Source organism: Thermobia domestica, chromosome 8 (assembly GCF_964235325.1).
Source record: "Thermobia domestica chromosome 8, izTheDome1.hap1.1, whole genome shotgun sequence".
Classification (NCBI taxonomy): domain Eukaryota; kingdom Metazoa; phylum Arthropoda; class Insecta; order Zygentoma; family Lepismatidae; genus Thermobia; species Thermobia domestica.
In genome coordinates, this window is record NC_137461.1 from 172,742,677 (window position 1) to 172,769,371 (window position 26,695).

General features: G+C 37.5%; 1 protein-coding gene across 1 annotated transcript in view; it reads left to right on the plus strand.

Moving 5' to 3' along the window:
• SelT (selenoprotein T) overlaps positions 1–26,695 on the plus strand; it is a 201,080-nt gene that overhangs the window by 148,193 nt on the left and 26,192 nt on the right. Inside the window, 1 exon segment of the mRNA XM_081769281.1 lies at positions 14,402–14,597. Coding sequence (XP_081625407.1) covers positions 14,402–14,597 — 196 coding nt within the window.

A 26,695-nucleotide genomic window follows, 5' to 3' on the forward strand; every position in this document is an offset into this window, starting at 1 on the left:
TGAAAGTCTAAAAAATAGCCCAAAAACCCCGGATCTCTTAAGGGCTAATCAACCCCAAAATCTCCGATCATCCACCGACAATCGTACCCAGAACCCGGACTAATTCGGCTAAGCTGTAGCCCACATCACTTAATTTAAACCCTTAGAAAGCAAGCCAGTAAAAAAGCAAAATACAGTGAGATTTGCATCTTTAGCTTTCCTGGCATGTATATCTTAGGTTTAACTTGCAAACAGTTTTGTGTAATGATCCACGAAATAATATCTTGAATGAATATGGAAGGGAGTTCAAATATGACCGCAACTGTTGCTGTTGCAAACCACAACCTATGCACTCACTGGTGAGTGCTGAGTACAGCCATTAACTCCACCTTAACTCCCGTGCAGATTAGAACTTGCTCAGTTGTGTCCAGGAATTGCGAGAATAATGAGTGAACAATAGCCGCCTGGGAGCTGCAACAATGAATGTATTATTGATAAAATTTCTCATTGGAGAAAACGTTGTCATCTGAAATTTGACAGCGAGACTCCAAATACAGTATGAGGTTTGGCTCCAAGTAGTTAAAGGCTTAAACCTCACTTGGAAAGCATGAAATGGGGTGGATAACGACGCCGTCATCGTCAGTGTTCAGGAGTGGATTCGCAACCAATAGAAAAAAAGTTTATGAAAAGGGTATGAAAATGCATCCAGAACACTAGCAAAAATGTAACTACTCTAGAAGAGAGTACTTTGAAGGGTGACATGTTCAATTCTTTCGCTCTCAGTAAAGGTTTTGGTATTTAAAAAAAGTCATATTTGAACCATCTTGTATATTACAAACAATTAACAAAAAGTCCCGTGATTTCTTTAGTAGCAATTTCGTTACCATACGATTGCTATATAGTAATAAAAATAGCGAAAAAGTCATTACAACCAAAAGCATGCAAAATTATGGTATAAGCTATCCTTAAATGATGTACTACAAGTTTCTATAGTCTAAGAAAGAATAAAAAAATACTACTAACGCCAGATTCGGAGTTCGACTGATCAGGATCATAAGAGTCTTAATTCCAACCAATCTATTAAAAACTGTTTCACATTATGCGGTATTCGCAATCTTTTGTCTCGCTTGGAAGCTACCGAACACTCTTTTTTTAACGCTGCAACAGTGCATTCTTCCTCATGCAGTTTTTCTTCTAGAGAGGCAATCTTTTTCTTTAGCTCTTTACAATTTACGCAGCTCTCTGGAACAGACGCCGTGGCAGTCGATGCACTACTACCGCTTACTGTAAGGTATGAGTTTTCAAACTCTTCTTGCAATGTTCGTTCTTTTCGCGTTGGAGACACTTCGTGTTCAGGAAAATCTACACTTAAAACACTTTGTCTATCTGTACCATCGCCACAAATCTTAAGACGCCTTTCGGAATCACCTCTTGCTCCTGAAAAAGTAAATAAATAACAGTGCTTTATGCCCACTGTTTGCGCGTGATTTTATTACAGAAGTGCAGCGTCTTGATTAATACACAGTATACAGAGTGTTAATAAACCACATCGACAAACTGAAAGAGGTGATTAAAAAAAATCCTGTGGACATGAAGAGAAATACATAGTTTAGAAGCTAGGACGTCACCAAGCGTGGAGAAAACATCGCGGCATGCAATATTCCTAACAAGAGAAAACGTGTACTGGCGGTCACTAATAATTCCGAGCTCTCGCCAACGCAGAGAGTGTTCACGGCTGCCAAGGCTTTCTTTTTTTGCCAGTTTGGACCCACCTTTAAGTCCGAGCATATCTCGGATTCTGTTACGAGCCTTTCTGAAATTTTGCCATGTGGGGGAATTCCCTGTGCACTCATTGCTAAAATATGCATTTTGGAATGGTGTGTGTATGTCTTTCTTCACTGCGATATGAACAGACATTCTATGGTTCCACGTATTTGAAGTAAGTTATTATTACTTTAATGCAGTGGTCGCCAAACTCATACAGCTTCTGAGCTACCATGCTATTTTTTAAATCCTACTGTGAGCTACCAATCAAAAGAATTACCAACTTCAAAACAACAAAACGTCTTACCTTTGTTTACTGCCATAAACTTTGTACATAATTATACATAAGAAAGTAGTTGAAATGTAGTTAGTAATGGTAGATCGCGATTGACAGTTTGGCGAGTATTACTTTAATTTGAGAAATTATTTCGGTCAATTTGTCGGTGTAGTTCATTAACACATTATATATCTAAAAGTAAGTTTACGTAACCTGAAGTTAAAAGCCAAGTTAATTCACCGAACATATGCATATGATAAATGCATTCAAGAGTAATTTTCCCAACACTTAAATTATTTACTTACTGCTAAATTACATGCAATATTTAAAAATTCGGATCTCCGGCTCAGGCAAAAGCTTGTTAACCTCTCTGCACTACTTAGGATATTCCTCAGATATGGTACACAATTTTCCTATTGACGGGAGCGAATTACATCTCAAATCACTTTAAATGTCCTACAGTTGACTTCTGTTGTGCCTTACGGACAAACTTAGTGTCTAGTGTTAGCTTATTCACACGTTGCAACTCTCTGAAACTGAAGGAAAATATTAATGTTAACAAGAACTGAATATTAAAGAATAAACGGAAATGAAAACAAATACACACAAAGCCACTAATTTTCGTACAGAATTTTAAAGTGCTTATGGGTACAGCGTTGTACACATTTGCCGGAAAGCTCTAGCTACCGGCGCGTGCAGTTTTGGTGCACGAAGTCCGGGTGAGAGCATTTGAACGGTTACATGGTTCGGATTGCACTCTAAACAGTGGGGGCTAACCCTGTGCTTGAATGGATTCAAAATTGTCACTATTCATTTCAGCGCCCCCGAAAATTATGAATTCGACACTGATCTCGAGCAATTAGGGCATTTTAATTTTATCTCCTCACCCAATATCGATGCAACCCCCAATGTCTATATGGGCTAATCTTAGACTTAAATGGCTACGGGATTATTACTAATCATCTCATAAGCCCAGTAACTATGGATTCGACACGAATCATTGGCGTATTTAGGATCTTGTTTCGGGGTGAGGGGGCATGAGGAACAGCAAGAAGCATTTGCGTTATACTTACAATGCGATAAAATTATAACTTACTTATTTCAGGAGAGCTTGAGCTCGATAGCCCCTCGTAAATGCGCCACTGATACTAATATTGATCGTTTTCGATTATTTTACTTATAACTCATACAGAAAGCAGTGACTATTTTCTCCGGAGGGATTTCAACTCAGGGGGATAAAATAATATTGCAAGCAGTGTGCGAATTGACTGGGGATGCCAGGGATTTCCCCCTCTGACAAAAATTTATCCTCTCCCGGAGAAGAAAATTTTAAACCCTGGCAGAGGTAATTTTCCCCACTCTCTCTATAAGTTTACGTGTGTGGTGGCTGAGTGCATATGTGAGTGAAATTTGCCCTCCCTGGGAAAAATATTCAATTCGCACACTGACTGCGAGGATACTGGTAACCCACCTTGAACAAAATTAGAGATTTGCTCCGGTTGGGGAAATTACCCCCGGCCACCCCCTGAAATCATCACTGATAGAAAGTACGCCATTACTGCTGTATCGCCGGAACAGACGAAAAAAAAAGTTCCTCCCCCAAAATACTAGATTGTGACCCCGACACAATCGATAGTGATTATTGTTCGAAATATAGTGTGGATGTAGGGCATAAAAACTAGTAAATAGAACACGAACCAACTTGTGGTAGGTGGTCACTAAAAAGTACGAATGCTATCTAATCGAGTCAGAGCAGGAGCGCAGTAGGGGGGTCCGAGTGGTGGTGAAGAGGTCCGTCCGTAGGGAGAACACAGGTCAGCGGCGGTAAGTATACCAGGATACTGGAAAAACACTTTATATCATAAAATGCGTGGCTTATGTGTTGCACAGTTTTCGGAAAGATACTAAATGCCATGCAAAAAAAGTACCAAAATTGCACTAAATTAGGTTTGGTTAGATATTCTTACTTTCTGTAGTTTCAATTCGTTTCTACACTTACGACAAACAGTTTGCCTGTTTAGTAGACCATGCCTTTTACACAATTTCAACAACTGACATTCCATATTTTTGTATAACTCGAGAAAACTCAAACATATATAACAATTTTGTTATTTCCACACTGAGTTTCCCATAAATCATAAGTGTATCTCTCCGTCAAATAGTCCCTTCCGCCTATACTACAGTGCCGCTTCCAACATCAAAAACAACTAACAACAACAAGTATTTTATTAACTTCAAGTAGGCCTATTCCCCTCACCTGACTTTCACTCACTCTACCTCACAAACCAAAATAAATTCTCCAATTCATCTGGTAAGTCTAAAATTGGTCCGGTGATACAGCAGTTAACCGGAAAGTACCCCTTTCTCGTTACTAAAAGAGTGAGTTTTCAAAAATGCTACATCATTTGTCTGCTTATTTTTAATGAAGTTAATATACCTAATTAGCCTTAAGTTTAGAGGTGCCCCTCCAGTTTCAAACCTACAAAAAAGCAGTCAGAACATTAAAAAATATTAGATTACGCTAGGTTTGGTTAGATTAGGTATATCATGGGTAATAGTATACATGAGAACCCCCTGATCTGCATTTCTTCTGTGTTCTATTACCACTACTGCATGAAATACCATATATTTTCTACGTACTGCAATAGTAAGAAATATCCATGTGCACAAGACATGCGATATGCGTTAAATCCCCCACCCCGCACACACACATAGTCATAGATAAAGTACAAGGGCACTACACATGCAGAAATAAAGAACAGGTACGTTCTTTTTTAGTATCAGTCGATAAGTAAATAAAAGTCGCTTTGTTACCCCCTTTGTAAGTTCGTACATACTCAATGAATAATCCCTAAAAGTATGAGCGTCCTGCTCCTTCGGGAACTGATGCAGCTTCATGTATACTATATCCATGTCATGTTTAATAGCTTAAATTATTTTTGTCTAAAAAAACTGGGGGCCTAGCCCCCCGGCCCCAGCCTAAATCTGTCACTGGACTAGATCCGGTTCTCACAGAAGCTTCAGTTATCTCTTAAATTATCAATCCGTGGTTCTCATAAAAATTTAATACATTGTCTTCATTAACCTTATATAATTCTGTAAAACTCAATGCGGAAATATTACATTCAACGCACCGATGCGCAATCCTGTACGATTACCATGCTGCTGAATCATCAAAACCTTCCGTGTTTACAACTAGTACTCACTTTCACACATCTTTTCCGTATCTCTACTGCCAAACTTACACACCTGAAAACCATATAAGAACTCCAAATCATAATTTCTTACCTGATTTCTCCTGTAAATTTTCCTAAAGCGGGCGGGCATCTCTAAACTTAACCTTCCAGTTTCAGCTTATCCTAAGTTGAAAGGCTTGTGAGATACCGGATACACAAATTTTTCGCAGTGTGAGTTTCACCGTTACATAAATTTGTCACCGCATTCCTAATTTGTGTGCCTAATACTATGCTTCATTGTGTGTATAGACAAATAAGCATATTAAAAAAACATGCACAAGTATATTAATTAAAATTCTACATATTGTACGTTACTACACATATCTAGTATGCTATATTTTTATACGGAATATTCACAAAGACTTACCAATGTATAGAACAGTTCCATTGTACAGCTTCCCTCCTTTCCATTTAACTTCGTATGTGTTGTTAATGCAGACGCTCTCTTCTTCACAGCGTGATCGAGGAAGAACTGATTTCTTCCCGTTATCCCACTCTATAAGCATATAATTTAACATTATGTTGACACAGGTGACGACTTCTTTTCGCTCAACTTGTATAACACCGCAACGCATACATATACGTTATATACCGGTAGTTCTTTGTTCTCGCACTTCGCGCCACATTTGAATGCGCGCGCACCAACTAGTGATAAAAGATATTTCAAAAAGCTAACTCGCATTTATTTACACTGTTCCACAAAACTTAAGCAACCGAGAGAACGTGGTATAAGTAACGTGTGGGCCCATTCAACACTGGTTAGTGGCATGCACATACACAGAGACAAACAGGCAATGCGAGCACCCACTCTATCGCATAAGCAGCACCGTTGCAAGCGCGGTGAACAAATTATGCCATGAGGCGTACACCACAGCCCAGTAGTGTCCGAGGCTCCAAGCATTGAGTTAGTGGTTCTATTGTGGGGTACACACCTTGCAACGGCTGGTAGACGACATTTGAGTGACTTTGACCGCTGGCGAATAATTGGGCAGTTGGAATTGGGCCGATCACAAGTGGAAGTAGCGCAGGAATTCAACGTGAACAAAAGTGTTGTGTCGAGGCTGTGGAGTCGCTTTGAAAATATAGGTGAAGTCAGTAGACGTCATGGGGGAGGCCGTCCGAAGAAGACGTCGGCCGTCGATGACCGATTTCTAACAATTTCTGCCAAACGTCACCGTCAAGCTTCATGCTCTCAACTAGCCAATGCGTTGTTTTAGGCTACAGGACAACGCGTGAGTCGTGAAACTGTTCGTCGGCGTCTCAATAGAGCAGGACTGTATGCAAGAAGGCCTGTGCTGTTTGTGCCATTGAAACTGGAGCACAAATGTGCGCGTTACACATGGTGTCAGGAACATGTTGTATGGGGGGAACACCAGTGGGCGCGTGGCATGTTCTCCGATGAGACGAGATTCAGCCTGCCGTCTGATTCTGGTCGGACTTTAGTGTGGAGGGAGCCAGGAACACTCTATCATTCAAACTTCATTGCTGAACGGCTGTCCTATGGCGGTGGTTTCATTATGGTGTGTGGTGGAATTATGCTGGATGGGAAAACGGACCTCCATATTGTGCACTTTGACAGCAAAACGGTAGCGGAATGAAATTCTCAATACACATGTGCGCAATTTCCGCGGAGCATTTGGCAAAGACTTCCAGTTCATGGTTGATAATGCCCGCCCAGACCTTGCACATCTTGTGTCCGTGTATCTGGAGAGCGAAGACATTACACGTATTGCATGGCCTGCATATTCGCCGGACTTGAATCCCATCGAGCATGTGTGGGATGCTCTTGAGCGGCGAATAGCGCAGCGCAGTCTACCAGCACGCACTCTCCTTGACCTGCAAGCAGCTCTCCTTGAGGAGTGGCGTCCTCTGCCGCAAGACTTGACCAACACTCTGATTTGCAGCATGGAGGCCAGATGTCGTGCCTGTATAGTTGTTCGTGGTGGTTACACGCCATATTGACTGCCTATGCCCTCGCACAATCCAGCTTCACCTGTTCAGGTATCGTTGTGCTAAACTTTTTGGTCACTCTGTACATCCTAACTGTATTGTTCGTCTTCACTTGTGTTGCATTGTGCATCTGGACCGTCTGTTTGTTCATTATACTTGGTACAGTGATCGTGTCGTTTTATTTTCTGCCACTTTCTTCGAGTTGCTTAAGTTTTGTGGAGCAGTGTATATTATAAATAGTTTTACAAGTTTTATCATTTTATTCGATATGTCGTTAGAATTAAATAAAGAAAATTACGTAATTCTGTTCACATTTTTACTGACATCTTGTGAGGATATTTTCAATCATTAAACTTGTGCATGTATTGTGGCTGTACTTCACAGTTAACATAGCCTTTACAGTTAGCAACCCCAGTTTGCAGGCAAATATTACCAACATGAAAGACATACAAGCTACTATAAAGATCCACGTTTCCTTTACATAAACATGCACTGTATATCAGTGGCGTAGCCAGAAACTCATCGAAGGGGGTGCTTAGGCCAGTAACATTACTTGAATATTTAGCTGAGGGGTGCATGGTCCCTTACTTCTGAGAATTGAAAGAATTTTTCTGTGATCATATAGTATTGTAATGGTATTCTGAGGGACAACATTGCCCCCCCCCCCCACTCTAGTTACGGCAGACTTACATACATACACATATCTTAATATAGAAAAGACAAAGTCCAGAGTGACTAACTGATTGATTAACACATGGGTCAAACTACTTAAGCTAGAAACTTGAAATTTGGACAGTACATAAGATATGTGATGTAGGGCACCAGTCAGGAAGGATTTTTGGAAATTCAACGGGTAAGGGGGAGAATGGGATGGGAAGAATTTTTAAAAGATGGCTGTATCTCTGAATCCCTCACGGTTAGAGACTTGAAATTTGATATTTGGATTTCTCATTTGAAATAATTTGACACGTTTCAGGGTTTCTTTTAAATATTTTAGTAAAAAGAGGAAGAGAAAGGTGTGGAGATTGCAATTATTGTAATGACGTAGATATTTCGGAATCTCTGAAGGTTAGAAACATGAAATTTGGTACTTGAACCTCTGATTTAAAATAGATCTGTATTTCTGTTTTTATATCTATATGTAACATAGAAGGAAAGAAAAGGACGGGAAGAAAAATGTGTTTAGGGGAATACAATTATTCAAATAAGATGTTTATATGTTGAGATCTGGGAAGGGAGTCATGAAGCTTGGTATTTCAACTGAAATTCGGTATGGTTTCAGGTTTATGAGGTGCGAGGCCGTAGGCCGAGCCATTACGCGCGTCTGAGGGAAGTGGCACCGCGACTTTTTTTAAAAAGTTGTTAAAGAATAAAATCGCCTTTTAAGTCAAAAATTTTCCGGGAGAAGACCCCCGGACCCTCCCCGAAGAGAAATTCTGTCTACAGCACTGTCTGGGTGCGGAGCCTCCAGCTAGCCGAAGGCTAGTAAAATTAAAAATGACTATATTTGTCACCTCATCACGGCCAAACAATAAGGCCGAATGAGATAATTTTTGGTATACAGTTGGGGCCCCAATCTGGGTAATACAGGGGATTTATAATATTAACTTTTGATTATAATACGTACCCTAAGGAGGAGCAGTGGTGTTTTTTTTACAAAGCATTAGTATCTCACGAGCTATTCAACTCATTAAGCTGAAATTGGGCATATTAGCTCGTAATTCAAAATAAACGGACTTGTTCCCTAGTGTTTTCGAAAATTCCCTCTTTTAGGGAGGGGAGGAGGTATCATCTATATTACATATGGGGAATTGATAATGCATTATATGTAAAATAACCCAAAGCGGTCAATATTTGTGTTGAATCTATAGTTTTCAGGGCAGTGGCCGATCTAGCCCGGGGCCGGAGCCCTAGGTCCCCCCAGTTTTTCGAGTGGCAAAAATAATTGAACCTATTATTTATATATTTTTGAAAGTTTATAGTAAACTAATGATATACCTTCATAGGGTTATGGCTGGCGCCCCAGTTTTTACCTTCTAGATACGCCACTGTTTCAGGGTCGCTGAGATGAACAATGACAATTACGTAGTCGTTCAATCCAAGTTTGGCACCATCGGTATGGCGGGAGGGAGGAGGCGCGGCATTTTATCAATTGTTGGTCTGACGAAGCGAAGCGAGTTGTTCAATGTTAACGTTAAAATCTGCTTCTCTGCAATGAATCTTTCAGTAGTCTGGAAATCGCTTGTACAACACAGGTTTAACTATTCCTTGTCGGGTGTTAACCGTGTAGCTGTACATAGCCTGTACATTGCTGTTAGCAGTAGCTTTGTACAGCCAATGTATAGTCAATGCAAAACAGACATCAATCCAGATGTACTTTTCTGTCGAATTGCATGTATTCTTCACAAGAACATTCGCTGTACCTGCAACATGTAACACGCCTGTGTACAGGCTACTAAACACATAGTGTACAACCCAAGGTTTGAGTGACTGTACATTGGTTGTTTAGTTCAAACATGTTAACGTTAAGAACAGCCTCTGTAACGGGAATGTTTCGGAAGTCTGGTTATACAACACATGTTCAACTATTTCTTATCAGGTGTTAAACATGCAGCTGTACATTGCTGTTAGCAAAAGCTGTGTGCTACCAATTGTCAAGGAACGTTAAGTTTGAATATAATTTTCTATTTTAAATTCATTTATTTGGCTATCAGAAATTAAAGATTGAAAGTAAATTATATTTTAAATTGGCTTGCATTTCAAAAGTAAGAAATAATGCAGACAGACTAATTACTAAATAAGATTTCATTATGTTTGTTTGTTTTGTTTCATGTATGAAGTAACGATACAGACACGAGTCTGCACGTGTCATCACTATGTCAACAAACATTGAGAAAAGATTAAATTGTAAAACCTTTATAAAATTTTGTTAACATGAACACATTCTAAAAGTTGGACAAAATTGTTGAAATCGCAAACGTAGACTGTTTGGAAATTTGATCACTGAGAGACAATGGTTTCAGCAAAGAGATGTAATAACACCAAAATTAAGAGAGAAAACCACGACATCATAGTCTGGAGTACAACATAAAAAGGTTATGTCGGACAGAATTGAGGTCAGTCGTAGGAGCGCAGTTGGCGAGTCGCAGGAGGGCAGTTGGTCAGTCTCAGGGAGCCCATACAACGATCAGTACATGGATCAGTCTCTGAGAATCAGCAACAGCGAGTCTTTAACAGTGGAAATCCTTTTACTGTGAATCAACGAAGTACTACATGCAGATCCAAACTAATAACCTTCAAAGACGGAATTCTGAGTTCATGAGTTCGCATCTAACCTCTACAGGTATGTGGTGTTACATCTCGGTTGCTCTCAATTGAGTGAATAGCCAATAGTCTACGTTATGTGATCTGACAGTTTAACTAACTTATTTTCACACATACTACATTACACATGAATCATAGTACTCTACAATAAATCCCTAATTTAATAGTATGTGGTCAGTTTCTAATTTACTGAAGAACCTCTCGCATACTAATTCTGTTATTCGTCTATTACGGACAATAGACAGAAGCAGCTTTATTCGTGTCCTTAGAGCATCTACATCCCGATAAGGCACGACACGAGTAATAGTTGTTTCAATGTACGATCAATGCAGAACAGACATCAATCCACCTATACCTTTTCTGTCGAATTGCATGTATTCACCAAATATACATTCACTGTACATGCAACGTGTAACGTGTCTGTGTACAGGCTATCAGACTCATACTGTACAATGCATGTTTTGAACTCATGTACAGTGTTTGTTCATTTCTTACATGTTAACATTAAAAACAACCTCTGTAAAGCGCGTGTTTTTGGAGTCTGGAAGCCGTTTGTACAATACGTACTCAACTATTCCTTGTCAGATGTTAAACATGCAGATGTACATCGCCTGTACATTGCTGTTAACAATAGCAATGAACAGCCAATGTATGATCAATGCAGAACAGACGCCATTCAAGGTATACTTCGTGGTCGATTTGCATGTATTCTTTTAAAGAAACATTCATTGTACATACAACATGTAACATATCTGTGTACAGGCTATCAAACACATAATATGAAATGCACGTTTTGAACGCATGTGGAGTGCCTGGTCATTTCAAAAATGTTAACGTTGAAAACAGTCTCTGTAAAGGAAATGTTTCTGGAGCCTGGAAGTCATTCCTACAACATTTGTTCAACTATTCCTTGTTAGATGTTAAAAATGCAGCTGTTCATCGCCTGTACATTGCAGTTAGGAAGGGCTATGTACAGACAATGTATAGTCAGTGCAGAACAGACGTCAATACAGGTCTACTTTTCTGTTGAATTGCATGTTTTCTTCACAGAATCATTCATTGAAATCCAACATGTACCACGTCTGGGTACAGGCTATCAAACCTATACTGTACAACTCATGTTTTGAACCCATGTGCAGTGCCTGTTCATTCTTAGTATGTTAATATTAAAAACAGCCTCTGTAAAGAGAATGTTTCTGAAATCTGGAACTAGTTTGTACAACACCTGTATAATTATTCCCTGTCAGGTGTTAGACATGCAGCTGTATATCACCTGTACATTGCAGTTAGGAAGGGCTATGTACAGACAATGTATAGTCAGTGCAGAACAGACGTCAATACAGGTGTACTTTTCTGTTGAATTGCAAGTATTTTTCACAGGAACATTCATTGTACATGCAACATGTAAAATGCTTGTATTTAAACTATTAAACATTCACTTTTCAACGCATTTTTGAGCGCTTGTACAGTGCTTGTTACTTTTTTTAACATGTTGAAGGCAAAACCAGTGTCTGTACATGCCCTGTACATTTATGTTACCGAGTTCACTGTACAGCGCATGTCCGTTTATCTCAAAATAGACCTCAATACATTCACTTACAGATCAAGAAACGCCTGTTTTCTTTCATGAAACAGGTATGTAACATGCAACATGCATAAAGCAGAACCTGGAAAAATGTAACACATGCACTAAACATGCGTTTCCAGTGCCTGTACAGTACCTGTACAGATTTTTCATTTTCGTATGGGTTTACAATGAAGTGGTATGTTGGTAAGGTAATCGATACCTCAGAGAATAACTGGTGTTCAAATAAAGATTTCAAACCAGCTGGACCATTCACTAGCTTTACATTGCAAAGAAAGGACATTGTGCAGGTGAAACTAAACATCATGTGAATTTACCACAGCTGCTTGTAGAACATACGCTATTACTCATAAGGAACTTCTACTAAAGCTGTTAAACTACTTTAAAAAAAATATGGTGATATAAACTTTGTTAAAAAAAAAAAAAATAAAACGAGAATTGTTTGTCTTAAACAGGTTATTGACAATTTGGTTGCAAAATGTACTTTCAAAAGCAACTCTTGTGCACTATATCTTGTTACTATTTTCTTTACAATTATGTTAAACACTTGAAGATTGTTTACAAACTTATACATGGTGTAAAATATAGATATGGGGTCAGATGCTTTTTATCTTTAACACAGTTGCTATTCATACAAATGTAACGATTTTCAGAGCACTAAATCGTTCATAAGTGCAAACTACAAAAATTCACAGTTTCTATTGAGAATTAGAAGGCTACCAAAACATTATACTACGTACATTTATATATGTTTTATCAAATACCAATATCTCTGCTTTAAAATAGTACAACTCACAACTTTATATCTTTCCTAGTAACCGTGTAAGAACTAATTTTGTACACCACTGGGAACTCTTATTTTCACGCGCGACAGTGAAGAAAAAAGAGTCTAAATCCAAGATGGCTGCTGATGAAAAAGATTAGATAATGTTTCTCAGCACTCATTAGTAAGGTAACTTGTGGTGAAAATATGAAAAAATAATTCCTGATGATCGAGCAACCACTTATTTAATATGTAATGATTTCATGTAGAATGTCCCATTAGGCGTTAATTTGTTTACTTTGGCACAAGCTTAAAAAAATAATAAATAAATAAAAAAAATCTGTTTGTTAATAATATTTAACCTTCTGAGCTTTTCTATTATTATGTTTTAAGAGATTTTAAATTATTTTCTGCTCTTTCGCTGTTTTTTAACTCTAAGAAAAGAATAAAAAATAAACCGAAACTCAGGAAGGTCGTCAAAGTTCTTGTGGCCAGGAGTGTACAATCTGTTATTTTGTAGTATATACAGTTTGTTTTATTTTCGTGAAAAATTCCTAATATTTGAAAGAAAGTACACATTAAGCCTATAATCCCATTCGTATAGCTAATATTGTTACTTCGATATTTCTGGTTACTACAGCTTTTTTTTAAAAAAAAAATCAATTTCTTTTAAGTAATATAAGAATACAGTCTGCATTTGACAAGTTTTTGCATCAGCACCTATATCTCGATTAAACTATCGACTATTTCGGAATGCACATACCTTAGGAAACACCATGACTCCACCGTCGATGATGTTCTGTTCGGTGGCCCTGTTCTAGTTATCGCCAGACATCGAAGTTTCCATTGGAGAAAATTGGAACGCAGGTAGTCATGTTCATCTCAACCACTTCTCTCAAAATATTTTCCATATTCCGTCAGTGGTCCTGGGTCTCCTCTGTTTAAGGCCTGGTTGAGGAGATCGAAGGTGCATTAGTCCATCGGTGAGGCATACAGGAATTTCACTGGGGGAATAAACGAATACCAGTCCTTCTGCCACTTGCTGAAAGAAGAGAATAATCGAATAAAAGGTATAGTTGAATGTTTTGTCTTGATGCAACAATAAGAACTAGGAATATCATGGCAATAAATTGACATTAGGACATTAGTATGATAATATTTGAAATTCACATGGTGTTTTTGACAACATATTATGTATCTTTAACATTCCATTGTAACTGATCATGGCGTTTTTGTCACCCAGTTATAACAACGCAAGTAGTATTTCCGGTGAAGAACAGCGGCGATTTCTGTGTGTGTGACAAATAAATAGCTGACGAGAAGCATTTCCGTCACGAAAATACATTTGTAATATTAAAACAGAACAACACACTTAGCAAGGCTATGAACTTCTAAGTAGCCAATAGGAGTAGAAGTCTGATAAAGACACAGTTAGTGTGTTGAAACTGTTACGTGTGTTTTTTATGTACTTTTATAATACTAACAGGAAATAGTATTGATTGTTTTTTCTATATATTTCGCAGGGAATTGCAAAGATGCTGCTCATCATGTGTATCCTAGGGAGTGTAAATATCTTTAACTTTATTGGGCAACCAGAACCATCATGGTGGACCTGGTGTATCTCCAACAAATTATATTCATGTATGATGATATTTTTCGTGTCTAATGCCATAGAAGGTCAATTGGTTTCTACAGGAGCGTTCGAAATTTCTTTCAATGGTAGGCAGTCTCCTTCAATAACATTTTAAATGATTGCATTTATCTATTTATTTTAATCTCAATTCTGACAATTATGGTTTTATATAACAGAGATGAAAATAGTTCATGAACATTATTTCTCTTAGTATAATTTCATAGTATAGTTGCCTGTGGTGCTTTTGACATTATTCAATTTCAGTGGTAGACGTGTGCTTCGAGTAGTATGTTAAACTTGACAGCTCATTGATGGGGACAAAATCCAAGAGGACAAAATCCAAGGGGACAAAATCCAAGCGGACAAAATCCAAGCTAAATTCTGGCAAGGCGGACAAAATCCAAGGAACAGTATAATGTGCGTAGTTGTGGTATGTGCCTGTGAATACTTTAATTAAATTGTATGTTTGTTTCTTTCTTCAATTGTCATGCATTCTAAAGTTTTATCTGTAATTCTTCAATTTATTGAAATAACATCTCATTTACTTTTAAAGAACTGAAAATCCAATAGAACATGTTAGATTGTCACAGTAAGAGTGCAGATGAGCTTTAATTACTTATCACATCCATATGAAAGTATGTAAAAATATTATACACAGTGTTTTGAAACAAATAATTTTGATATACTGATCAAATTTTCATCAGAATATGTGAAATATGTACGGTAGTTGTAGAATGCTGAGTTTTCCTTTTTGTATTCTCGTGTTTCGCCTATATATTCTAAATAAGTGAAATATAGATGTATCTATCAAGATCAAAATGTGAATATTGTAATGGTAGAATGGTGAGTATTTTTTTACTTGTTGCCATCCACTATTTATTATGTTTGAATACTATTGAAGTGTGTATTTTTAATAATGTAATAATGTGTGAATTAAATAATGTAAAAGTGTTATCTAGAAAATCGAAATGTGAAAATGTGTCTAGACCAACTAAATGAAAATGTATATATTATTGGTTATTTTCAAAAGTGTAACTGGTGTAAAAACTTTGAGGGTAGAGAAGTAATTTTTTTTATCTAAATTATATCTTTTTAATTTTATTTCTACTTTAATTCTCAATGAATAGAATAGAATTACGTAAGTGTACTCTTTTTAAGACTGGGCTGCTTTGCTGTTATTTGTTATCTCTGATTTAGCCAGTCAGTGCTTTCATTTTCTGGTTATTTATGTGAATATACTCTTTTCAGTCAAAATATTTCTGATCTCCCTAAATTGGATCCACCTGGGCATGTCCTAGCAGTAGCCAGAATATTTTATGAATAACCTGCATCTGCACTCTTACTGTGTCAGTCTTTCATATTTTATTGGATTTTCAGTTCTTTAAAAGTAAATGAAATGTTATTTCAATAAATTGAAGAATTACAGATAAAACTTTAGAATGCATGAGAATTGAAGAAAGAAACAAACACACAATTTAATTGGGGTGTTCACAGGCACATACCACAGCTACGCACATGATACTGTTACTTGAATTTTATCCGCTTGGATTTTGTCCGTCTTACTAGAATTTAGCTTGGATTCTGTCCTCTTGGATTTTGTCCTCTTGGATTTTGTCCTCTTGGATTTTGTCCGCTTGGATTTTGTCCTACACTCCTCATTGATAGGGCTCATCCATAGTGTGAACGGTCCTTATTTCAAACACATGACAGAAAATGTTGTGGGAGACAATATCTTATCCCCAGTACATTCCACCTTTTTAAGATTTCTATTCTATGTAATTCAAAAATGCGACATCAGGTCGCATGTTAAATACTACCATGTCCAAGTGTTACAAGTGAAATCGTGAGTTTACCTGCTATGTAAAATGTTTCATTTAGCACCGTATATTTTATGTATTTATCCCTTTTGAGGTTCACCAAGTTTTGCTCACCTTGTTCCTGATGGATAATTGTGTAAATTCAAATGAATACATCAAGAAACAAATGAAATTGAATATAAATTCCTTTGATACTGCAGGTAAATAGCTACAGGCAAATGGTTATCGATCTAAACCCAGATATTCACTTGGTCAGTCTCTTGCAATGTTTAGTTTATGTTGAATTTTAAATCTGAGTGCCCAAAATGCAACTTTGTGGTGTTTTAGTACGCATATGAGACTACAATCTGGGCAATTTTGAACAAATTCACAGGGACATTTCTGTGCGAAATTGAAAATTCAAATTTTAATTTTTATTTTTGAAGTGTTATTTTCTATTGTACAGGTTTTTTTTTTTAGTGTAGTACAACTTGTAGAACAGTGTTTCTCAACCTTTGTGAGACTGCGGCCCACCACAAAAATTACAATTATTAGTTTCCATTAATTTGCCATATTTAGCAACTAAGGTAAAATATAATGCTGCATACGTGAATACTATTAGAAATAATTGCTAATCTCAGTTTGCTGCACAATTAAAATGATAAAACATTTATGCAACATACTCTTGTTTTGATCCCTTGAAAAATTTCGTTCATCTGCACTGTAATGGATGGTAGATTTAATACAATGAAAATGTATTGTAATAAGGTAATGAAAGTAAAAACGAAATCACTTTTGACCCACCATCTCCAATGTTTGAAAGAAGCTGGAGTAAAGACGTCCAAACGCGCCTTCTCAGCACCATTCAACACTACGCACAATCCACATACAGTACACTTTCAAGCGTTGTTGCACAATCCATTGTTAAGTACCACCTGTCCAATTTTGAATTGAAAACTAATGATTTTTAAATTCTTAGTTTCAGTTACTAAACACAAATAATAATCATACGTGATAAGTGTTAACTAAAATAATAAATCGTTTATGTATACAATTGAAACTAAAGGTAGGAAGTTAATGGATTCGCAATGAATTTAAGTTAAAGGAACTTCTGCTGTTGCTTCTTTTTGGCCAATTGATTGACTCTTGGATGAAGTGAAGTAACAGCCAAACGTAAACGATGAGAAAGTTGCAGCCGATTCCTTTGCTTTGTTTTGAGAACAGTAATTGTCGAAAATGCTGTTTCACATAGATATGTCGAGGAAAAGCAAAGAAGAAATGACATTGCTCTTTCATGTATTTCCGTGTATTCTGCCCTTATTTTTATCTAGAATTTGTAAATACTCGTAGATTTGTAAAGACATTGAAGCTCTCTGTCCGATCATAATTCGGCTAAGTGTGCTCTTTCTTTGTATGAAAGGGGTGAATGCGTATGTTCAACAAAAGGATATATAATCCGCATATTGCTCTCCCGAGGATCTTTATCTTTAGGATAATACTTTTCAAATGGTGAAGAAAGCATCTTAAGATGACTGTTTATTAGTTCTGACATGTCAACAACATCGACTTCAGTAATAAAACTGGAAAACAATTCAAAAATTTCAAAATTCCTTCAGAAACCATATTGAGCCAAAGTTCAATTTTCTTTTTGAACACTTCTATTTTGTTGCAGGCACTGAATATTGTTGTTTGTGAACCTTGAAGACTCAAATTCAGTTCATTGATTGTGGAAAAAAATGTCAAATAAGCAAACTTGACTACCCATTCGTTGTCCTTAAGATATTGACTATAAGTGATTTTCTTATTGATAAGAAATAACTTAACTTCATTTCTCACTTCGTAAATCTTCTGAGAACCCTCCCCCTTGATAATCATCGAACTTCTGTATGGAAGAAATGTCGATGATTAGATCCCAGTTCCTCGCACAATAGTTTCAACAATTGTGTTTTCAAAGGGCTGTTTTTAATAAAATTCATTATTTTCACAGCTTGCGAAAGAACTTCATTCAGTTCAGGGGTCATTTTCTTCGAAGCTAAATGTTCTCTATGTATGAAACTATCGGTTAGTATGATGTCATGATTTCCTGCTTTCTTTATTCTGGATCTCACCCTTGAATGTTTTCCGGTCAGAGAAGCGGCACCATCGGTACACACCCCAACACAATTTTCCCACTCCACCCTTTCATACGAACAAACGCATCCAGTGCATTGAAAATTTCCGAGCTAGTAGTCGGACCTGGTAACTCACTTGAGTAAGTCCTCCTTGATGTCATCAATGGTATAATCAATATATCACACATAAGAAAGTAATATACTGTTGTTCAGGACGTGTGTTGATTCGTCAAGTTGCATAGCAAAAAAATTTGGATTTTTTAATATTTTCAATTAGTTGGGCTTCTGTATCCTCTGCCATATCGGAAATTCGTCTTTCAATCGTATCATTTGATAGAGGTATTTCCTTATTTTGTTAGCTGCAGACTGGCCTAAAATTTCATTACATGCTGCTATTAAAGAAAGTTTAACGAGTTCTTCTCCAATAGAATAGGGTTTCTTGCACTTCGCAATCTGCAGAGCAACTAAATAAGATGCTTTCAAAAGTGCCGTACCTGTAGTTGAAGCTTGGTTGATCGCCATTTTTCAGTTTTCAGAGCATCTTTCTTACGCATAAAACCGGTTTGTCGTTTAAGTCCGAATGTTTTGTGTTTAAGTGTCTTATAAGATGAGAAGGCTTCATAGCTTCGTTACCCAGAACAACAGTACAGATAACACACTGAGGCTTCGGCAAAATGTCTGAGCTGGGAAACTGAATAAAACCATGCTTCAAATAGCTTTATGTGTACTTAGGACAAGGAGCATGCCTTTTCTTCTCTGTGTTGGATGCACTTTCGTTCTCCTGTACCTCATCTTCAGTATCACTGTCACTGTTGACCACATTTTTCGAAGAATTTTGATCGCATGCAGTCACACTAGAAACACTATCAATAGTACGGGATCTTAAATAAAACAAAACCAAAACCAAACAAAGTTCCTTGTCTCTTACTCATTTTCAATACGGAAAACAGCACAGAAGTTCCAGTTTTAAACAACGATTACACAACATCCATCTAATAAACAGAGTTCTTCGTCATAAAATTTGCATTTAAAAGAAACCAGAATTATTTCGGGACTAGTAGTCACTGCACACGAAACTTGTTAACCCAAATGTTGCGCACCCAAAGCCACGACTCGCGAAACGAATGGTCTTTCTCAACACGGAGGCTAACAATGAACTGATCTTTGGTCATCTCTTTTCCGAAATAAAATACACTCACACGAAATTTACCTCTGAAAATTTGATGCCGCGGTCTAAAAGACAAGGAAACACAGACGTATTTAACGCCGGCGTGGTGATTGACATTTTGCGCACACACGTTGAATTGCCTCCATCCGTTCGGTAGAAATACTATATTTTTATTGTCACTCGAATTCTTCCTTCCATAACATACAAAAGGAATCTGAAGTTCCCAATGTTTATGATGGTCATTGAGGGTTTTAGAAGGTTCTATGGGCTTCGATATTGCCCATTTTACTTGAAAGCGATGTTGTCAAGCCTTATCTATTGGTAATATGCTTATTTTTTAGATCTTTAAAAAAAGGTAGAGAGAAAGAAATGTAGAAGACAAAATTATGGAATAGCAGAAGAGCTCGTGGATATGCTAAATTTATTTAAGTTCCATCGTTATAGCTGAAACAAATTACGAAAGAAAAAAACAGTTTTCTTGTAACTGAGTTTCTTGTGAAGCTTAAAAAGTTATACAAAAAAGTTGTTCAAATACATTTGAGAAAATGCATAGATAAATTCTCATAGTATTGAGTGGGTTTCGAACCATGCACCTCCTGATTACCGGTAATCAGGAGGTGCGTGGTTCGAATCCAGCCCAAGGCTGTTAGAATTTTTCTACGCATTTTCTCAAGTTTATTACCTACATAGGTTTCTATGGAAGCAATAAGCACATTCTTCAAATTTAATTTGTCTCAGTATCAGTTAAAAAATAAGATCGTTCTCCGCCCCATTGATCCACCACAAATATTAAGTGCAGTGACGTAGCTAAGGTAGCATGCCCCCACCCAAAAACTTGCCTTGGTCACCCCAAATATCGTGCGTTTACTATGTATCAATTTGCAAAATCACCATATTTGGGGGCCAAACCACTTCTACTTGCAAATATGTCCCCCAAAAATCAGAACTCTAGCTACGTTCCTGATGAAAAGGATACTGTACGAAATATGTTCATAATGTACCAATAGCAGCAATTCACTAGACATAAACAGCGGTCGAATGATTCAGGATAAACGTAATGTTTATTTTTTGCATTATTACGTACACATGCTTAACGAAGTTAGCTTAAACCACATGTGCCGCGGCCCACTAGCAAACACGCTGCGGCCCACTTGTTGAGAAACACTGTTGTAGAGCAATCTTTAAGCCTTCTCATGGTGTTCCATGTCTCTAGTATACATATTAACCATTTTATGACAATCACTGTAACTGAAAAATGCCCTTTCTTGAAATTTTTGAACACCCTATATGGGACACATTCAGGAGGAGAGGGGTAATATTTGCGAGTTTTTCATCCCCTTGCTGTCTCGTTGAGGAAGGAGCCATTTCTGGACAGTGTGTTGACATATGATGAGAAATGGGTCCTATGCGAACCTCCACGGCGCCGTCATCATCCCATATCGGCCGAAACCAGTACTGCACCAGAAGAAGGTCTTCCTGTGTGTTTGGTGGACTGCTCACGGCATCGTGTATTGGGAACTGCTGCCAGCTGGTCAGAGCATCAGTGCAACTGTGTACTGTGAGCAGTTGAGCCGTTTTCAAGAAAAACTCAAAACTGTGGAGCCAGCACTTCTGAATCGCTAAGGGGTCCTCTTGTTACAGGACAACGCTAAGTTCCATGTGGCTAGGATGATCCGGGACACTATTCTACTCCTTGGATGGGAAACACTATTGCATCCGCCATACTCTCGAGATATTGCACCGTCCGATTATCTTCTGTTCCATTCTTTGGACAGTCACCTTAGAGGACGCCAGTTCAAATCCCTAGTAGAGGTGCAAAGTGTACTTGATAGGTTCTTTGCTTCACGGCCCACCAGGTTCTACTACGATGGAATACATGACCTTCCAGAACGTTGGCAGAAGGTCGTCGATGCTGATGGGAACTATTTTTGATCTTCCAGATACGTCTTAGGTGACATACCGATGTTCGAAGGTGGTGGGTAAAAAAGCGACAGAACTTTCTTGGTTACCTTTATAGAAAATCATTAGACCTCGCTTTTATATACGTACATAGTAACAAATAATTATTCTTCTTCCATAGCCGAATTTTTATCTGTTTCAAATGGAATTATGTCGTCCTTTTTAAAGTCAAAAGGAAAATTTTCAACTAGAGTATTGTTTAAAAAATATATTTGGTCTAGGAATTAATTCGTGCGGGTGGACAAGAGATGGCGCAACGAACGGAGCGTCCCACAGTTCCGTGTATCCACACATGTGTTGCAAACCCCTGTCATCGCGTATCGTTCGTAGTATAGGGCAGTGGATTAAAGCGTCAACAACACCAGTTTGTAGTTAAGTGAACATGGCGCAATTTGTGCCTGATAAAGTGTTTTTGCGGGGTGTCCTGCTGCATTACTTTAACATGCAGAAAAGTGCGACTGAAAGTCATCGTATTTTGGTGACCATGCTCTAGCTGAGCGAACGTGTCAGAAGTGGTTTGCACGGTTTAGAAGTGGTGATTTCGGCTTGGCAGACCAAGAGCGAGCTGGACAGCCAAAAAAATTTCAAGACGAAGAATTGACAGCATTGCTCGAGCAGGATTCGTGTCAAACGCAGGAACAACTTGCAGCAGCATTAGGCGTTGATCAAACAACAGTCTCCAAACGCTTGAAAGCCATGGGAATGATTCAAAAGATGTCACATTGGGTTCCACATGAATTGAAAGACAGAGACGTTGAAAGACGAAAAACCATTTGCGAATTGCTGCTTCAACGACAGAGCAGAAAGGGGTTTCTGCATCGAATTATTACGGGTGATGAGAAGTGGATCCATTACGAGAACCCTAAACGAAAAAAGGCCTGGGTGAAATCAGGTGAACCAGGTCCATCACAACCAAAACGAGATATTCACTGTGCAAAGGTTATGCTGTGCATATGGTGGGATATGAAAGGTGTGGTGTACTATGAGCTGCTGCAACCGGGTGAAACTATGAATGGAGAACGTTATCGACGACAATTAATGCGTTTGAAGCAAGCTCTGGCCAGAACACGACCAGAATGGGAGAACAGACATGATAAACTTATTGTTCAACATGATAACGCTCGCCCACATGTCGCAAAACCGGTCAAAACCTATTTAGAAAATGTCGGATGGGAAGTTTTACCCCACCCGCCGTATTCACCAGACGTTGCTCCTTCGGACTACTACTTGTTCGATTGCATGAACAACGATTTGATTGGACAGCGGTTTACTTCTTCAGAAGATATCGAAACATGGGTCTCTGACTGGATCGCTTCCAAGGATGAGGACTTCTTTCGCCACGGAATCCGTACATTGCCGGACAGATGGGCGAAAGTGGTGGCTAGCGATGGACAATATTTTTCTTAAGGTATTTATGTATTTTGTGTTTGTACTACAGCTTCAATGTGTGCGTACCAACCGCACGAATTAATTCCTAGACCAAATATTTCGAAAGTATTAATCAGGATTAATTCCGTATGCATTATTTTTCCATTACAGAGAAATTAGCACCTATTAGATAGATTAAACATTCTGAAGATTGGATCTAACATTTTTACTTCTTAATCAATACGTTTATAGTTTCTTTTTATATATTAGCTTAAAAGTTTATTTCTTTATCTCTTGAAAGTCTTTGTAACGGGAATCCAAATATAAATATCATCTTTCTTTGTATATCTGTCTTGTAATAATCTTGATATATCTTCAGATTTGTTTCTATCACTTTCTAATTGTTTATTGATATGACTCAGGCCCGTGCTGGCCCACCGGGATACCGGGACGTGTCCCGGTGCGCCCTCCGAAATATCATCGTATAAATAAAGGTACAAATTTTTAGTAATAAATTCTTACAGTTTTATTGGTAAAGAACCCGTGAAAGGTACAGTGCGCCCTTTACATTAGACGCCCTTCTGAGACCACATCAAAGATGAACGATTTTATTTACTCTTCTGTATAGCACAGTTCTGTACAATAAATACACACAGTTACTGTTGGCGAAGAACCCGTGAAAGGTACAGTGCGCCCTTTACATAAGGCGCCCTACGAAAAATCACATTATAGATAAGTGGTTTTAGTTATCCTGTACACCAGCTTTGTTTAATAAATTCAAGTACTGACTGGTAGTACAGAACCTCTGAAGAATACAAGGCGCCCTTTACATAGGATGCCCTTGAAATATCACATTATTATTTTTATTTTATTATTCTGCATTTCAGTTTTGTATTATAAATTCATACAGTTGCTATTGGCAGAGAACAGGTAAAGAGTACAATCACTTACAAAAATACAAAGTCTTAATATGCATCCATATATGCGAGCATATTGATTGTTCCTGTGTGTTTTAAAGCAGTGTTCGGATAACCAGTACCTGTTGTATTTCTTAAATATAGCTGTATTAATTTCCGTAAAATGTGGTCTTCCTGTCACCACGGCACGGCGCGTCCTCAGGTTGTGGATCGAGGAGAAGGCCTCTGGGATATAGAGGTTAGCTGCGAATATACTGAGTAAGCAGTCGTGGATAGACAAGGGGTGATAATCTAGCTTGAGAATTTGGTGTGAGGCTAACAACCTCATCCTGAAATAAATAAAATTAAAAAAAAAAAAAAAAAAAAAAAAAAAAAAAAGGATTGTTCAGATAAGTTCGCAGAATCCTCGGATCAGAACTGATAACTTGGCACGAATTCCGCAAAGTAAAATCGACAAAAGATTTGGAACATGAAATGTAAGAAGTCTCTATAGGGCAGGCGCGTTAAAATTTGTAAAAAAGAGTTTAGAAATAGAGGTTGGACCTAGTGGGATATCAGGAAGTTAGATGAGAAGAAAATGGAGGAGTCAAGTCGGGAAATTTTACGTTCTTTTACGGGAAACAAATTAAAAATTACCAACTAGAAACAGGGCTTTCCGTTCACAAACGAATACGTAATATCAGCAATTACATAGATTGAATTTGTTAATGATATATTTTCTTTTGCTTCTCTTAAGGGTCGGTGGTGTAATATTATTTTAAATGCACATGCCCCAACAGAAAATAAGGATGGCGATTTAAAAAATACAGTTTTTACGAAAGAATAGAACGGGTATTTGATCATCTTCTGCAATACCATATGAAAATTCTGTTAGGCGGTTTCAATGCGAAGGTAGGACCGGAGGGTATTTTCAAACCGATTATAGGGAATAAATGTTTGCATAAGGAAGGTTGTGACAATGGCGTTCGACTCGTGAACTGTGCTATATCCAGAAACCTTATCGTGAAGATTACAAAATTCCAACATCGACATTCATAAATATACTTGGACTTCATCAGATGGAAAAACACATATTCAAACTGATCATGTTTTAGTAGACAGAAGAGAACAGTCTAGCACAACTGATGTTCGGCCGTTCAGAGGAGTTGATTATGGTAGTAAGATGAAGACTATCGTTGAATAAAGGAAATATTCAATATCTGAAAACGAAGCTGTTTATTTTTTTTAAATAGAGGAGAGTCAGGTGAGAGGGGAACCAGATTCAAGTGTTGAATAGATTCTCGGTTTTAGAAGGTTCGGAGTGCACTAGTGTTTAGTATACTCGGTTAAAATTATAGATAACATTAAAATTTCAGCAAAAGAAATATTGGAGCACGCAGAAATACGTAGCACGCATTTATGGTTCAACCAGGAATGTACTAAAGTAGCAGAGAAGAGAAAACAGAAGAACCTGTGTTGGCTACAAAATCCGAACGAAATAACTACACAAAATTTCATTGTATCTGGCAGTGACTTCTAAAACTTCTAAAACTTTTAGAACAAAGAAACGCGACTTTTGAAAGTTAAAATTAATTAACTTGAAGATAATAGTGAAAACAAAACATTCGGGACATGTATGAATGCATCAACGAACTTAAGAAAGGCTATCAACTTCGTGCTTATATATTAAAGAAACCTAAAGGAACAGTTCTCACTGCTACAGATAGCATCTTAAATAGATGGTAAGATTTCTTTGACGATTTGCTTAATACATAGCCAAAAACTAATGCGCGTGGAGAATGTGAAATGCATGCAGCAAAACCGTATATTCCAGAACTTAACCAGACAGCAATAGAAATTGCTATTTAAAAAAATAAACAAACATCTCCGGGTGTAGACGAAATTCTGGTTGACTTAATTTTAGCTGGAGGGGAAAAATTGTAGAGCAAGATACACAAACTCATTATCTGGAACAAGGACGAATTACCACAAGATTGAAGAGAATCAATCATTGTTCCAGTTCAGAAGAAAAGCAACAAAACAGATTTAATAGTTATCGAGACATTTCTCTTCTGTCAACATCCAATAAATCCTCTTAAACATTGTATTAGCAAGATTGACTCCATACGCAGATGAAATTATTGGAGATTACCAGAACAGATTTAGGTAAAATCGATCAACTATCGACCAAATATTTACCATTCGACTAATACTTGAAAAGAAATGAGAGAATACAACATTCTGGCACATCAATTATTGACTTTAGACTCTGGTAGGAGGGAAACATTGTACAACATGCTTACAGAATTTGCAATACCGAAAAAGGTAGATTAATTAAAATATGTTTAAATGAATCCCAAAGTAAGGTTCGAGTAGAGAAATTCTTGTTCACGAGCTTTCACGTTGAGAATGACCTGAAACAAGGAGATGCGTTGTCGTCATTAATATTTAACTTTATTCTGGAGAACACGATAAGGAAAATCAAAGACAGCAATCAGGTCCTAGAGCTGAATTGTATTTGCCAGGTTATGGCGTAGGCTGATGATGTAAATTTAATAAGTAATAATAGAATAATAGAAAGGAATGCAGAAATCTTAATTAACGCTTGCAGGAATATAGGCTTAAAAGTAAATGTAGAGAAAACTGAATAAATGGAAGTTTGTCGGGATCGTAATACTGCATTTTATTGATACCAAATAATATTTTCTTTCGACAAAGTGGATACTTTCTAATATCTAGGATCATTATTAAGAGACCTAAACCATGATCACTAAAAAATTTGATGTCAACTGAAAGCAGGGATTTCGTGCTATTATTCAGTTAAAAATCTTTCTTTGTCGCTAATTCTGTTGAGGAATTTGTAGTTCAAAATATAAAACGATAATC